The sequence below is a fragment of the Mastigoproctus giganteus genome, chromosome 5 (assembly GCF_048544385.1).
Source record: "Mastigoproctus giganteus isolate SK-2022 chromosome 5, ASM4854438v1, whole genome shotgun sequence".
NCBI lineage: Eukaryota > Metazoa > Arthropoda > Arachnida > Uropygi > Thelyphonidae > Mastigoproctus > Mastigoproctus giganteus.
This window is the reverse complement of record NC_143579.1, coordinates 62,031,887-62,046,054: the sequence shown is the minus strand read 5'-3', so window position 1 is coordinate 62,046,054 and position 14,168 is coordinate 62,031,887. Positions and strand designations below refer to the sequence as shown.

General features: G+C 35.6%; 1 protein-coding gene across 1 annotated transcript in view; it reads left to right on the top strand.

Annotated features, from left to right (window-relative positions):
- The window catches only part of LOC150085450 (focal adhesion kinase 1-like), a 377,186-nt gene that overhangs the window by 315,287 nt on the left and 47,731 nt on the right, over window positions 1-14,168 (top strand). The window contains exons 24-26 of the mRNA XM_090374569.1: window positions 1,785-1,864; window positions 11,984-12,015; window positions 13,829-13,876. Of these exons, the coding sequence (XP_090230695.1) occupies window positions 1,785-1,864; window positions 11,984-12,015; window positions 13,829-13,876 (160 nt within the window). The remainder of the gene's footprint in view (window positions 1-1,784; window positions 1,865-11,983; window positions 12,016-13,828; window positions 13,877-14,168) is intronic.

Sequence of the window (14,168 nt, the reverse complement as noted above, 5' to 3'; positions counted from 1 at the left end):
TTTCTACCACCACGGTTGTACTAGGTTAATACAACTTCTTTCATTCAGCCAGTAGATCAAGGCATTATATCCACCTTTAAAACTCATTCCATCAAAAAATCATTACAATGGAGGCATGAAAACATTTCTCAATTGTGGTCTGTATCAGAATCATAGCTTTATTGCTGAAAGAAGTAAAACTGTCAACGTTAAATATGTGTGGAAAAATGTATGGCCAGAGTCAGTTCATTCAAGAAATATGATCAGACAGGCAGAAAGGGAATCGGTGTTGACAGTAGAACTTGCTATGTCGGTAGGAGGGGAACATTTCAATGATATGACTACTGAAGCCCTCATGGGTAACACAGTTGATAGAATTGCCCTCCTCCCCACACCTGCTGGAATAGACCTGGGTTGGAATCCCGTCAATGAAGAATGTAATTTTTATCGGTCTTTTTCACAACATGGCTGAGTTAGTCGGGCAAGGGTAGCGCAGTTTTTTCTCCTGGAAACTCGGGTTTTCCGTCCAGCAAAACAGAAAATCAACCTCAGGACACACAATTTATAGACAATATACAGACTTTCAAGAATTACTGGTAGAAAAAGAAGCCAGCATAGCAGATTTGGTGCAAATGGCATCGGAGGTAAAATCAAATCAATTCAGATGATGATATCGCAGATGAAAATTCTGAACTTCCAAATTTTACACTAAAAAGCATAGGGGAAGGCTTAAAGTTAGCCGATCAATTAGAATCTTATTTTTTGAATGTAGATTCTTGAATGAAAGGATCCCAAAGTTCAAAAGGGAGCTTCAAAAATGCTTAGTTCCATAGGATGAAATTCACAAAGATTTATCAAGCAAAAGCAAGCAAACCCAGATTATTGATTTTTCAAAGAGAGTAGAAGATGCATGAAATCTAGAATAGTGTATTTTGGTTAGTTTTGTTAACGAAATAGTATTTTTGTTAGCTTTTGAAACGTAGCCCCCCCCTCCCTTTTGTACACTCTTAGTCCTGTATAACACGGTTTCGCACAACACAACATTTTACAGGAACCTAATAACCACATTAAAAGAGAGTTACCTGTATATCAGGTAACCCTCTTTGCATTACTAGTCATGCATTACTATTCAGAACAGATTGAGAGAAACTAATGATTGTATAGGATATGATGCGTGCATGCAGCTTGCAAGTAGAAAAGCCCCGTTAATTTCCTGTTACTTATATCATAATTTAATTACCAAATAATTTAAATAAAAACACTAACCTAATGTTTCCATATTATTCATGTATTGATGTAATTGCTCTGTAAGATTGTTTCCAGTTTACTGTTTACATTTTCACAATTTAGTGCTGCATTTCTTTGATTAGTTATAGAGTAGGCCTGATGTAGCCCAGTGGTCAGGAGCGAGAGTGCATAGCACGCGTTCCTTGAGTGGACCGGGGTTCAAGTCCGTGACTATTAAATACGATAAATATTTGTATTGACGATTTATTGTAAACTCTACTGACTTAGTTGTCGTGCCGGAGTATAAACAGAAAATTTATTTTTTATTTATTATTATTTTTTTTTTTTGTAGGAATATACTTGGAAGCTAGTCGGAAGATCAAATTTTAACATAAAACTAACCCAGTAGACAACTTTTATGACTTAAGTCTGAGACTCAACAGGTCCATTGTAGGGTTAATTAAAACTGAGGAATTTTTATTATATCAAAAATATATTTATTTAATATGTTTAGTTATGATTAACATATCTTAGTTAACATATTAATTATGAATAAATTGACTTACAAATTATTCTAGAGAAATATTAGAGGAAGAAAGACGACAACAAGAAGAAATAGTACGCAGAGAGAACAGGAGGATTCAAGCTATGTCTTGGGGTGATTATTTTGTATATCAATATCAAAATTGTTATATAAGTTAGTACCACTTAACACTGAAAGAGTTAAACAGTAATTCGCTTTTTTTTAATAGTTGAATAGAAGAAAATAATTAATTGTGAAATATAGTTTTGTCACTGATATCCTACCAGAATATCAACTTAGTAATAGAACTCTTTTGTTATGAATAGTTTTCTCTTACACAATATAAAAGTGTAGCTTAATATAAATTAAATTAAGCTCCGCTATTATATTGTGTCAGTTATAAATGGTACTTTAAGAGATCTACAATTTTCGAATAGTTTTCTCTTATTATATTTCAGTCTTCAGGACTGAATATTTACATTAATGCATTACTCATCAATAAGTTTAGGCAGTCCTTTCATGATGGTAATTGTTAGGTTTGTTGTTTGCATATAAGTGTAGTCAATATGTGATGAATAAGTCGTTTGTGAAAATGTTTGCGCTTGCCTTATTGCATTAGACATATAAGCCATATAATTGTATTTTTATAGTTTGCAACTCTCTTAATTATCAGTAATGAAAAAATATTTTAAGTAATATTGATAGAGAAGCAAATTGGGTTTGCTTGGGGGGCCATTACCAATTATAGGCCATGGCTTATGGCATATGTGGCCTGGGATTTTCAACAGTTGTATTGAGCGATATATTTTTCTAATTTCTTCAGTTTTCTTGTTATGTGTCATTCTCAGTGGTAGAGCAAACTATTGTGGGAACTAGTGCAAAACTCAGTTTTGGGTTCCTTATTTTTACTTTTATTGGTGTGATATATGAATGTCAAGGGTGCTTTAGAAGACCCCTTTGGTTGGGGGTCCATGCATTTCACTGAATAGTTATGAATAGATATTTAGCAAATATATACAAAGTATATGTTTGCTACATATACTCTGCACTACTAAACATTCTTATTTTAAAGGCCATTTATTTTAAGCCCTCCCCATTGTTTCCATTGAAATCATTTTCATTCCTGCTGATATAAACTTATAATCATTTCTTTTCTAACTGCTTTTTATATATATATATATATCTGAGTGGCTTAGATTTCATTGTTTTACCTATAATATTAATACAGTAAAATCCCATTTCCCCTCAAACTTCTCACAGGAATCATTTTATGGTGCTGAAATGTCTAATTGCTAATGAATATCAGTCAGAATTATTTTAGACAAAATGTTATTTGTTAGATAAGATCTTGTTGCACTTGTCAAACATACAGAAATGATAATTTCCACTATGTGTTTTAAAATCAATAATAAATAAAATAACAACATACTACATCATTAAATATGTTTCTATAGAGATTATCATTTTGAAAGCATATTTATCAGAACCACAGTAACATATAAAAATTCAGGAATAAAGTACTACAGGTATAAGTTATTGTTATTTTTTGCACATTAATACAAAAATTTTATTTTAGTGCAATCTGAAACATAATTTCAAATTGCGCTAAAGCTTTTAGATTGTTTTATTGGAATATTCAGAGTGAATGACTTTAAATGAAACAACAGGAAGTCTTATTGTAAGTGGGTTATGACAAGATCTCCTTTATTTTGGTCCTCTATTTGGTTTGAATAGGATTTCTTTTCCACACTGCAGGGGCTGGGGGAGAAAGAAAGAAAACCTGTATTGGTATGAATGTGTGTGTTTCATCCTTTTTTTTTTTTTTTTTTTATGAAAAAATATCCATATGTTGTCTTTTCTATGGGGAGAAGAGAAACAGGTTTGTTTTTGATATCAGATTATTTTTCTGCCCCCCACCCCACCCCACCCAGAGAATACTGTTATTTATAATATTTTCCTTAGTTGTGTGTGTGTGTGTATATATATATAAAATATTAAGAATAATAGAAAAAGTAAATCAATCAAATAATAATACTATCAGGGACTTAAGAAAACACACAAAAAAAAAAAAAAATTATCGCTTTTTACCGACAATCTAGATAACTTCTACTGGGGCCAACCACCCAGACTGAAGGCAAAAAACGACAAGAGGTTCTCTGTTTCTGTAATGTTCAATATATGCTAAGTAATTTAAATCTAAACCAAATATGGTTTATATTTGGTTTTATCTTTAAATCAAATCAGAAGTAAGTGGAAATGAATAATTAATTTATTAATACGCACATATTAAGAAATGACTACTTACATGATGTGCACAATATATTAGTACACTTTTAAGAATTATGTCATAAAATATTTAGTTATTTTTTTGTTGTACACTGGATTTTACTGTACATCTTTCATAAAAATGTTCGCATTTGTTTAAGCACTCAAATATATTTTCTGGCACATTTTTTTCACACTGAAAGCCTCGATGCAAAGTTTCAAATGCTGCGAACATTTCATATTTGGAAGGTTTAATATTGTCTTCGTTGCCCTCATTTTCATCCAACTCATCTTCGATATCATCACTAGTTCTTTGAATACTCTTTGTTTGGTCGAGATTGTCACAGACATTCTCTCAGATATGCCAGACAAGCTGTACTTGCTACCTGGAAGTCTAAAATGCTGATGGAACTGATATTCGGGTGACATTCAGATGTCAAGTGGACCCAATTTCGGCGAAGTCTGGATGGTCTGTGACAGCCAATCACCATCTTGAAGCTTGCACCTTCAAGATGGTGACTGTTAGTAATCCTGAGTATAACCTCCATGCACAAGCACACTGTGGGTGGTGCTCACACCACATGGAGGAATACCGCCCATCTGTGTTACCAAGCAATACTAGGTGGTAGATGACTCTCAACTGGTGCAATACCACCACTTTGCTTATTGGATGCTTGAAGTGGTGGAACCCATGTTTAGTCTCCAGAGCTAAGTTCCAGTCAACCCTTCCCCATCTCTTCCATTAGGCAGTATGACTGATGACTTTCGAGATTATGATGAACATCATGGCGAGATCCAATCTTCTTTGCATTTCGAGGGTACAGCTCTAAAACGGTGTTCACAGGCTGGCTGCTAGTTACCGGACCGGACCGAACCTATTGGTAATCTTTAGGAGGCTTCTGGATCTTGCCATACAGCATGTCTCCCCTCACTTTTTCTTACTATTGAATACACCATGAATTGTCAAACTAATAGAGTAAGCTTATCTGCGAAAAGATCTAAACCTCCCAAACACTTCCTAGTTAATTTCACAAATATATGTGGTCTCAATTCTAATCTCAACAATATCCATTTCCATCCACTTGCAGTCTGCGAAACCCCATGTACATTTTCTGACAGATTCTCAATTATCAGTTGATTCAACTACTGCTCATCTCAGTTGCCCAAATTATTCGCTGTATGATTCCTTTCACTTCAAAGGTGATACTTGTGCATATGTCCATTCCAATATTCCCTGTCAGAGACTTGGTAATTTGGAATCTACTCTTTTCGATCTTCTCTGGCTTAAAATCTCTACCTCATTGTGTCAAATTCATCTGTTGTCTCTACCGTTCTCCCAACTCCACTAATCACTTGGAGCTCTTTGACTTCCTCTCTTTGCAACTTGACTTTCTCCAGTCCAACTTCCCTAACAGGGAGGTAATTTTCCTTGGTGTTTATAATGTTCACAACTCCAGATGGTTTCTGTTTTCTAGTCACACCGCCCCTGGGTCGAGGGGCGGTGTGACTAGAAAACCCACCGCCACTCGACCCAGCTGGCCGAGTTGCTGACGCTTTTGCAATTACTAATGACCTTGCGCAGATTTGTTCATTTAACTACAACAATCCTGGACAATCCTAACCATACAGCCAACACGCTTGATCTTTTTCTCACAAACAACCCTTCTAAGTACACGGTCAAAGTGAGAGGTCTTTTAAGCACTTTAGATCACAACTTAGTGATTGTCTCTTCTCCAATGGAGCTTTTATCTCATGGCTATTCCCAACCTCGTGTTGTTTGGCATTACAAGAATGCAAAATGGGATGACCAGCGAGATTTTTTTTTCTTCTTTTCCTTGGTTGGATTACTGTTTCAAAACTTCTGATGTCAACATGTGCTCAGATCATACTAGTGAAATTATTCTTGTAGGAATGGAATCCTTTATTCCACACTCCACTTTAAAATCTCATCCTTTATCTAAACCTTGGTTTTCTAATAAATGTGCTAAGGCTGTTCAAGAGATGAACGTTGCATATCGTAATTGGCTTGTTTCCAATTCTTCAGTTTCATTTTCTGCCTACACCAAAGCTCGCAACAACTGTAAAGCAGTTATTAATCATTACAAACTAGATTTTGAACAGGCTAAGGGTAGAAAACTGGTTTTTTGCCTTAATGCTAGCTGAGCATTCTGGTCTCTTGCCAAAGCTATTGGCCACAACTTTTGCCCATCTCTGCTCCCACCTCTGTCAAAACCAGATGGTTCTGTTGTCACTTCAGCCAAGGATAAAAGCTGACCTGCTAGCATCCCATTTTTCTTCCAACTTATGTATTAATGACCTTGGTACAACACCTCCCACCATTCCCAACACGCTCCATTCAATGCCTCCTGTGGTCTTCCGTCAGAAGGATTTTGACGAATTTTAATGCTCAGAAAGCTCCAGGTCCTGATGGTATTTCTCCATTTGTTCTCAAAACCTGTGCTCCTGAACTTACTCCTGTTCTTTGCCACCTTTTTTCTCTTTCTTATTCAAAAGGTGTTTTTCCTTCTGCTTGGAAATTTGCTCATATCCAGCCATTTCCTAAAAATGGTGACAAATCCCTCCAATCTAGTTATCGTTGCAATTACTTTCTAAATTCTAAATTTCTAAATTCTTTCTAAAGTAATAGAGAAATCAATTAACCGCCAACTCTTAAACTATCTAGAAACCTTTTGTCTGATCAACAATCGCCAGTACGGATTCTTTCTGTGTCGATCCACTGTCAGTGTGATATTCTGGTTTATGTTACCCATTTATGGACAAATTCAATGGAAAAGTTTGGTGAAACACAAGCAGTTGCTCTTGATATCTGAAAGGTTTCGATCGTGTTTGGCACAAAGGTCTTCTAAACAAGCTTCTATCGTATGGTTTGCCAACTATTTTTTGTAATTGGTTATCGAGTTTTCTCTCTGATCGCTCACTGAGGGTGATGGTAGATGGCTCTCTGTCTTCTAACTTCTCCACTAATGCTGGTGTCCCCCCAAGGTTCAGTTCTTTCTCCCACTCTTTTCCTCTTGTATATTAATTACCTTCTTCCATTGACTGGAAATACTATCCATAGTTTTGCCAATGATAGTACATTGTATTCCACTTTCCATTTTGAGAAACCTTGCCCTGCTCAATCAGCTTCAACTTCTCGAATATCCACTACCAATTCCTTAAATGCCGATCTCCAGCTAATTCTCCAGTGGGGGAAAGACAGCTTAGTTGATTTCAATCCTAAAACTCAGTCTTCTCTTATATCTCGCAAAAAGCATTCTTCTGTTCCTATGCTTATCTTTGGTGACACTCCAATTTCTTGGCAAAATATCTCTCTTTTGGGGATTTCCCTGATTTCTAATTTCTCTTGGCACAAGCACATTACAAATATTGCTTCCTCTGAATCTAAAAAACTTGGTTTTCTCTTTCGCTGTCTGTGTTACTTTTCTTCCAATCAGCTGTTCACTCTACAAATCGCAAATCCTCCCTACCATGGAATGTTAGCATTACTAGAGGCATATGATGCAAGAAAGCAAGCTTATGCAGCATCAGCCAAAAAAAAAACTCTCCCATTTCACCCCTCCGTTCGTTCCAAATACCTGTTCAGCTCAGCCTTAAATTTATTTAGGCTATCAACGTCCACAACAAAGAATGGATGTATGTTCCACCAACCAACTACCTGCTGGCTAAAGGCAAACTTCCGCATATCTATCCTACATCTGTCTTTCCTCAATTTAAATTATGCCCTCTGAGGTGATTATCCTGAGCAAGAGGAAGAATCCCATCAGCATTGAGCATGCTCAAACCATTCAAGGCTTTATACAACTCAATCAGATCACCTCGCAGGTGCCTAGTCTCCAGTCACTATAATTTGCAAAACTTAAGCCTTTCTTCTTAAGAGCAACCCTTTGTTCCATTCACTAATCTTGTTGCCCTTCTCTGTACTCGTGATTATCCCCTTGTATAAGGAAATGGTCAGGCCACACCTTGAGTACTGTATAAAGGTCTGGAGGCCTCATTTTAAGAAGGATGTAGAGCTGCTGGAATGACTACAGAGAAGGGCAACAAGATTAGTGAATGGAACAAAGGGTTGCTCTTACAAAGAAAAGCTTAAGTTTTGCAAATTACAGTGTCTGGGGACTAGGCACCTGCGAGGTGATCTGATTGAGGTGTATAAAGCCTTGAATGGTTTGAGCATGCTCAATGCTGAAGGGATTCTTCCTCTTGCTCAGAATAATCGCCTGAGAGGGCATAAATTCAAATTGAGAAAAGACGGTTGTAGGATAGATGTGCGGAAGTTTTCCTTTAGCCAGCAGGTCGTTGATTGCTGGAACAAACTTCCATCTGTTGTTGTAGAAGTTGATAGCTTAAATAGATTCAAGGCAGAACTAGACAAACATTTGGAGTGAGTGGATGGATGAAATGAGTTTTTTTTTTTTTTTTGGCTGATTCTATATAAGCTTGCTTTCTTACATCATATGCCTTTGCTAATGAATATGTTAACATTTGACTAAGCACGTGCAGTTTTCTCAAACAAAATTGCAGTTTCTTCATACAAAATTTGATTTTTTTTTTTTTTTTTTTGCTTCATTTTCGTATTTTGGGATGACATTGCAGTACATATTATTCATATTCAACATAGCTCAATTTAAAAGAAGGATAGATGTGTGGATTGTTTTAGGATAGATGTTGGAAGATTGCCTTTAGCCAGTGGGTGGTTGATTGCTGGAACAAACTTCCATCTGTTGTAGAAGATTCAAGGCAGAACTAGACAAACATTTGGAGTGGGTCGATGAGTGAAATGAGGTGGTTTTTTTTTTTTTTTTTGGCTGATGCTATATAAGCTTTCTTTCTTGAATCGTGTGCCCTTGCTAATGCTAATTAGCAAGGGCACATGTTTGTTCTATGTTTGTTTGTTTGTTTCTATGTTTGTTTCATAGACTATGAAAAAGCATTTGACAAAGTTCAACGTAGAAAATTGTTTGTTCTGCTGCACTAGATAAACCTAGATAGCAAAGACATCCAAATTGAGAATCTGTACTACAATTAGAGTGCTATGGTGAGAGTAGAAGATGAGCTGACAGAAGAAATTATTATAAAGAGAGGTGTTCGACAGGAGTGCATTCTATCTTGATTACTGTTCAATCTCTATTCTGAAAAAATTATGGAGGCATTGCAAGATAGAGCAGAAGGAATTGTTTTTAATGGGGTAGTCATCAATAATATTCGCTATGCCAGTGATATAGTTATCATTGCAAGAAGTGATTCTGCTCTTCTGATAAATCCCAGTAAGACTAAATGGATGGCAGTTGGCACCAAGAATTATACAGTCTAACACTTATGGTCAGTGGGAGACTGATTGTAAAAGTTAACAGTTATGTCTATTTAGGAAGAGAAATTAATGACAAAGGAGATGATTCAACTGAAATTAAAAGAAGAGTTGAAATTGCAAGATTGGCCTTTTGCAAAATGAAAAATGTTTTATGTAATCTGCAGTTGGATCTAAATCTTTGACTAAAAGTAATGGAGTGCTACATCTGGTTTACACTACTCTGTGGTTGCAAAACTTGGACATTAAAGAAAGCAACAATTAAGAAATTGTAGGCATTCGAGACATATAGAAGAATATTATGTATTCCATGGACAGCTAAAGTTACAAATATGGAAGTGTTGAGATCAGTCAGCAGAGAAAGGAAATTGCTGTCTCTAATCAAGAAATTAAAAACTTCTTTTTTTTGGTCACATTATGAGACATTAAAAAGAATATGCAGTGCTACAAATCATTCTGATTGGAAGAATTAATGGTGACAGGAAGAAGAAGAATACCATGGCTGGATAATTCGAAGGAATGGACAGGCAAAACTGTGGAACAATTATTTCATGATGTTTACAACAGATGCTGATTGCCAACTCGAGATGATGGCAACCTGTGATGATGTCTTAAACCCAGCAGTATTAGCAGGCATCACAGGGAAAATATTTAATCCTGGTGACTCACTGGCTGGGGACTAATAGTTGTTACTGTTGTACCATCTTAATATTGTCTTTCGTCTTGTATGTGCTGCTTTTTATGTGTATATTGTGTCTAGTCGAATACATCATCAAAGTTTCTTGTGAAGACCGACTAACTGGTTAAAATAAATTTATTAAAATGAAAATGATATATACATAAGATAAAACAGAAATAAAATAAGATAAAAGCGTTAAAATACATAGTAGCTTTCGAAGCGAAGTGCCTCTTCATCAGCTAGTCTGTGAATGGTGTACTTCAGTATATATTGATGGTTACAATAGCACAAGTCAGCTGGGCATGATCATGTATCACGAGTCTGGTGTCGGTAAAGCAGAATTACGTACACGTGATGATTGCCAGCGTTCATCGCACTGCAATACCGTACATTCTATAATAGGGTGTAAGTGTACTCTCCTCATCCGATTCATAGTACTATTATTGGTGACTATGTGTAGTGCTTCAAGCCATGAGCGCTGGCAGTAATCATGTGAATAGTTGACGATTTCAATATCCCGTTGGGGATCGAGATTATACTGCTCAACCCAATAATGTTCAGCGACTGCAGAGCGTTCAAAATTAGCAGTTCGCAGAGCCACCTCATGCTCAGAAACCCGATCTTCCAATCTTCTACAAGGCTCACCTACATAATACATTCACAGACTAGCTGATGAAGAGGCACTTCGCTTTAAAAGCTACTATGTATTTTAACACTTTTATTATATTATATTTAACTCTTTTATCTTATTTTATTTTATTTCTGTTTTATCTTATGTATATATCATTTTTATTTTAATAAATTTATTTTAACCAGTTAGTTGGTCGTCACAAGAAATAAGTAGCTTATAGACCTAGTCAGGATCCTTGGTTTATTCTGAATTGAGACAGCGAGATTTTGGAAGTTAATTAATACTTAATTAATAATTAAGTGTCCATAGATTTACCATTGGTAACTTGCCACCATTGTTATACGATACAACGTTATATCCCGAACTAGAAAGCGTTAGCTTAGTATAGTATAGTATATAATATTATCAATTAATCAGTAAAATTTATTAATCTTGTTAAACTTCATTGTCAATTAAATATGTACTTTTTAACTAAATACATATAACGATTTATATTTTTCAAACGTAACATAATTAATTAATACATAACTTGATACGGAAGTTATATAATGAAACTCGAAGATAATACTCAATACTGAAAAAATATATATAGTGTATATATATATAACTGCGTTGGGATACAAGTTTAGGGTTATAATTTTGTACTGAAATTGAAATTTTATTGAAATTGAATCGAAATCATGACTCAGACCAGAGCAGTAAAGCAAAAGGCTCTAGCTAAATGCAGTGCAATGGCTCAGGGGAGAACTGAGGGGGGCAATTGCCCTCTGAATCACAGCCTTTTAAAATGCACTGCTTGCTTGATGTTTGTGGAGCAATCAGATACGGGACATGATATTGCCAAGGGAGATGTCTTTGTGTGTGCACGTGATGTAAGGAGTGTGAGGAAATCAGGCGACAACTCAGCGTTGTTATGGGCCTATATGAGAGCTTGAAGGACAGGGTGGATGCCCTCAAAGGATCTAAATTGAAGGGCCCATCAAGCTCTCAGTTTTCTAATAGTCAAATACAGTTTGCTATGTAGTGAAACATTGCTTTTCATCACACTGGTGTGTTTTCCACAATTCAAAGACTCCCCAAAATTTACTATTCACTTATGCAAGTATTATTGTGGAAAATACGAGAAATTCCAGTACTGTATATGGCAGGAAATAGTAAATTGGCTAACCCCAGTGAATTTTAAGGTAGTTACTGTCACAGGAACTTTGGAGGGGGGGGGGATATAAATGATATGTATAGATATAGGAGACAGTACACAGGCAGTATTAATAGAAATTCAGTTATGTATTTATTTTTTCATTAAAATACTTTAATATTTTTTTAATTATATACCTGTAACTTTTTTTTTTGTAGGATCATCAGGTTCTGATGAACCACCACCAAAGGTAAGTGTATGTTATTGATTATCATATTTTATTATTAGGATGCCTCTATAGGTTACATCCTAAATCTGGGTGTTGGAAAAATTGTTTATATATATAAATTAAGCTGTTTTTATCTTGTTAATTGGTTTCAGGTGAGGGTTGAATGATTTTTCCATCCTGGAAATACAAGTTTTTTTTGTCCAGCAAACCAACCAAAGACTATATGCAAGTATAGGCTCAATATACTTGATGCCTAATAGCTTTAGGCATCAGTATATTGACCATGCATGTGCGCACATACGCTTGCACACTCTTAACATAAGAGGATGAAGTTGTGATTCAAAATGATTGATGGCATGCATCATGAATTTGAGTACACCAATTGCTGATCAAATTTTCAGATTGCCCTGACTGTAGTTATTTATTTTCCTCTACTTTTATTTAACTTTTATTTAATTGAATAGTTTTGGAAATTTAAATATTAAATGGTCCATAAATTCAACAGCAGTAAAAACTGTGAGGGTTATCCCAAAAGTAATGCACACATACTCCTCACACTATATGCCTGTGTGACTGACATTTATCAGGATAATAGTTTGAAGTTTAACCTCAGCACTAGTGTGCCCGAAACAGTTCCTGCGTTGAATGTTTGTGTAGAGGCTTTTAAAAATGGATGGTAATATTGCTTTGGGTCAGATTAGTTTCAGATAAAAGATCTTTTATCAAAATTGAAATTTTACGTGGTTGAATGCTGACACAAATTTATAAATTGATGCAGAAAGTGTGTGGTGAGTCAGGATTGGACCTTAATGTAATTCATGCTGGTCTCAAAGGTTTTATGAAGGTCAGACCAGCGCTAAGACAAGAAACTCTCAGGTAGACTGAGAACATGTATGGACAACACATTGGTAATTATTATTATAACCATCATTTTAGAGGAAGACAGAGGTTATGACCTGGGAAGAAATAGCCAATGAATCTGGAATACCAGAATCATATGTTTGCTGAATTTTAATGTGGGTACCACATTTGCTGTCAGATGAACAAGCAGAACAAAAAACTGCATTGTAGTTACTCACATGTTGCTGACAAGAAGGTGAAGATTTTTTAAATGCATTTTTGCTATTCATCAGACATGGACACTCAACTTTGAACTTGAAGTCACAGTCAGTTCAGTGGAAGCATTCATCTTCACCATGCTCCCTCTAAACGTTGCTGGCAACAATCAAAGGTTAAAAAAAAAAATTGTCATCATGGCCTATGATTATAAGGGCATTATTGATGCTGATATTCCACTTGAATGATTAGTAACTGGAGACTGCTATGCAACATTTATTTGTCAGAAATTGTACCCAAAAGTTCATCAGAAGCTGCCACAGAGTTGGAAGCTGGTGTGTTTATATTTCATGTCAACACAAGGCTTCTATCATAGTCGGTACAGCTTGTTTACTCCAATTACAAGTAGGAAGCACTACCCACCCCTATAGCCCCGATAAGAGTCCTTCCGATTACAATCTATTCTGTGAGCTCAAGGAACCATTGTGTGGACAGATTCCTGCCTTTATAGCATTGAGTACAGCTGTGACCCAGTGCATCAAACATTTTAACTCTGGTAGACAGTTAAACAGCATTCAGAAATTACCCAAATGTTGGGAAGCAGTCATAAGCCATGAAGGAGACTACATTGAAGGTTTTTAATGTAAATTATTTCATAACATAAATTTATTTTAAATTAACCACTTTTGTCCATTACTTTTGGGGAAAATTCTTGTATATTGTTACAGTAGTGAATACTGTATAAAGGTTTTTTTAATATACAAACTTATTGTTACAGCCAGCAAGGCATCCTGTTGACCATGTTAGTTCCAGCCCACCTCCATCTGTAAGTATTTATTTATTGATTGTGATATGAATCACCATCTTATATAATTGCTGTGTTCTGAATATAGGTGAATCTATCATTTTTAGTATTACTATTTAAGAAAACAAATTTCTGACTGCTTGGTTTTATGCTTCCAGCATCTCATTAACAAATAATGTTTATGAGTTGAAATAAATTTGTATGAATTTCTTCCGCTAGTGAATATGGCTTGATGAAATATAAAAGCACAAAGCATTTAAAATTTTTACATTGCTGCTAACATTGATGCAAGCAGAGCAGCTGCAAAACGTCG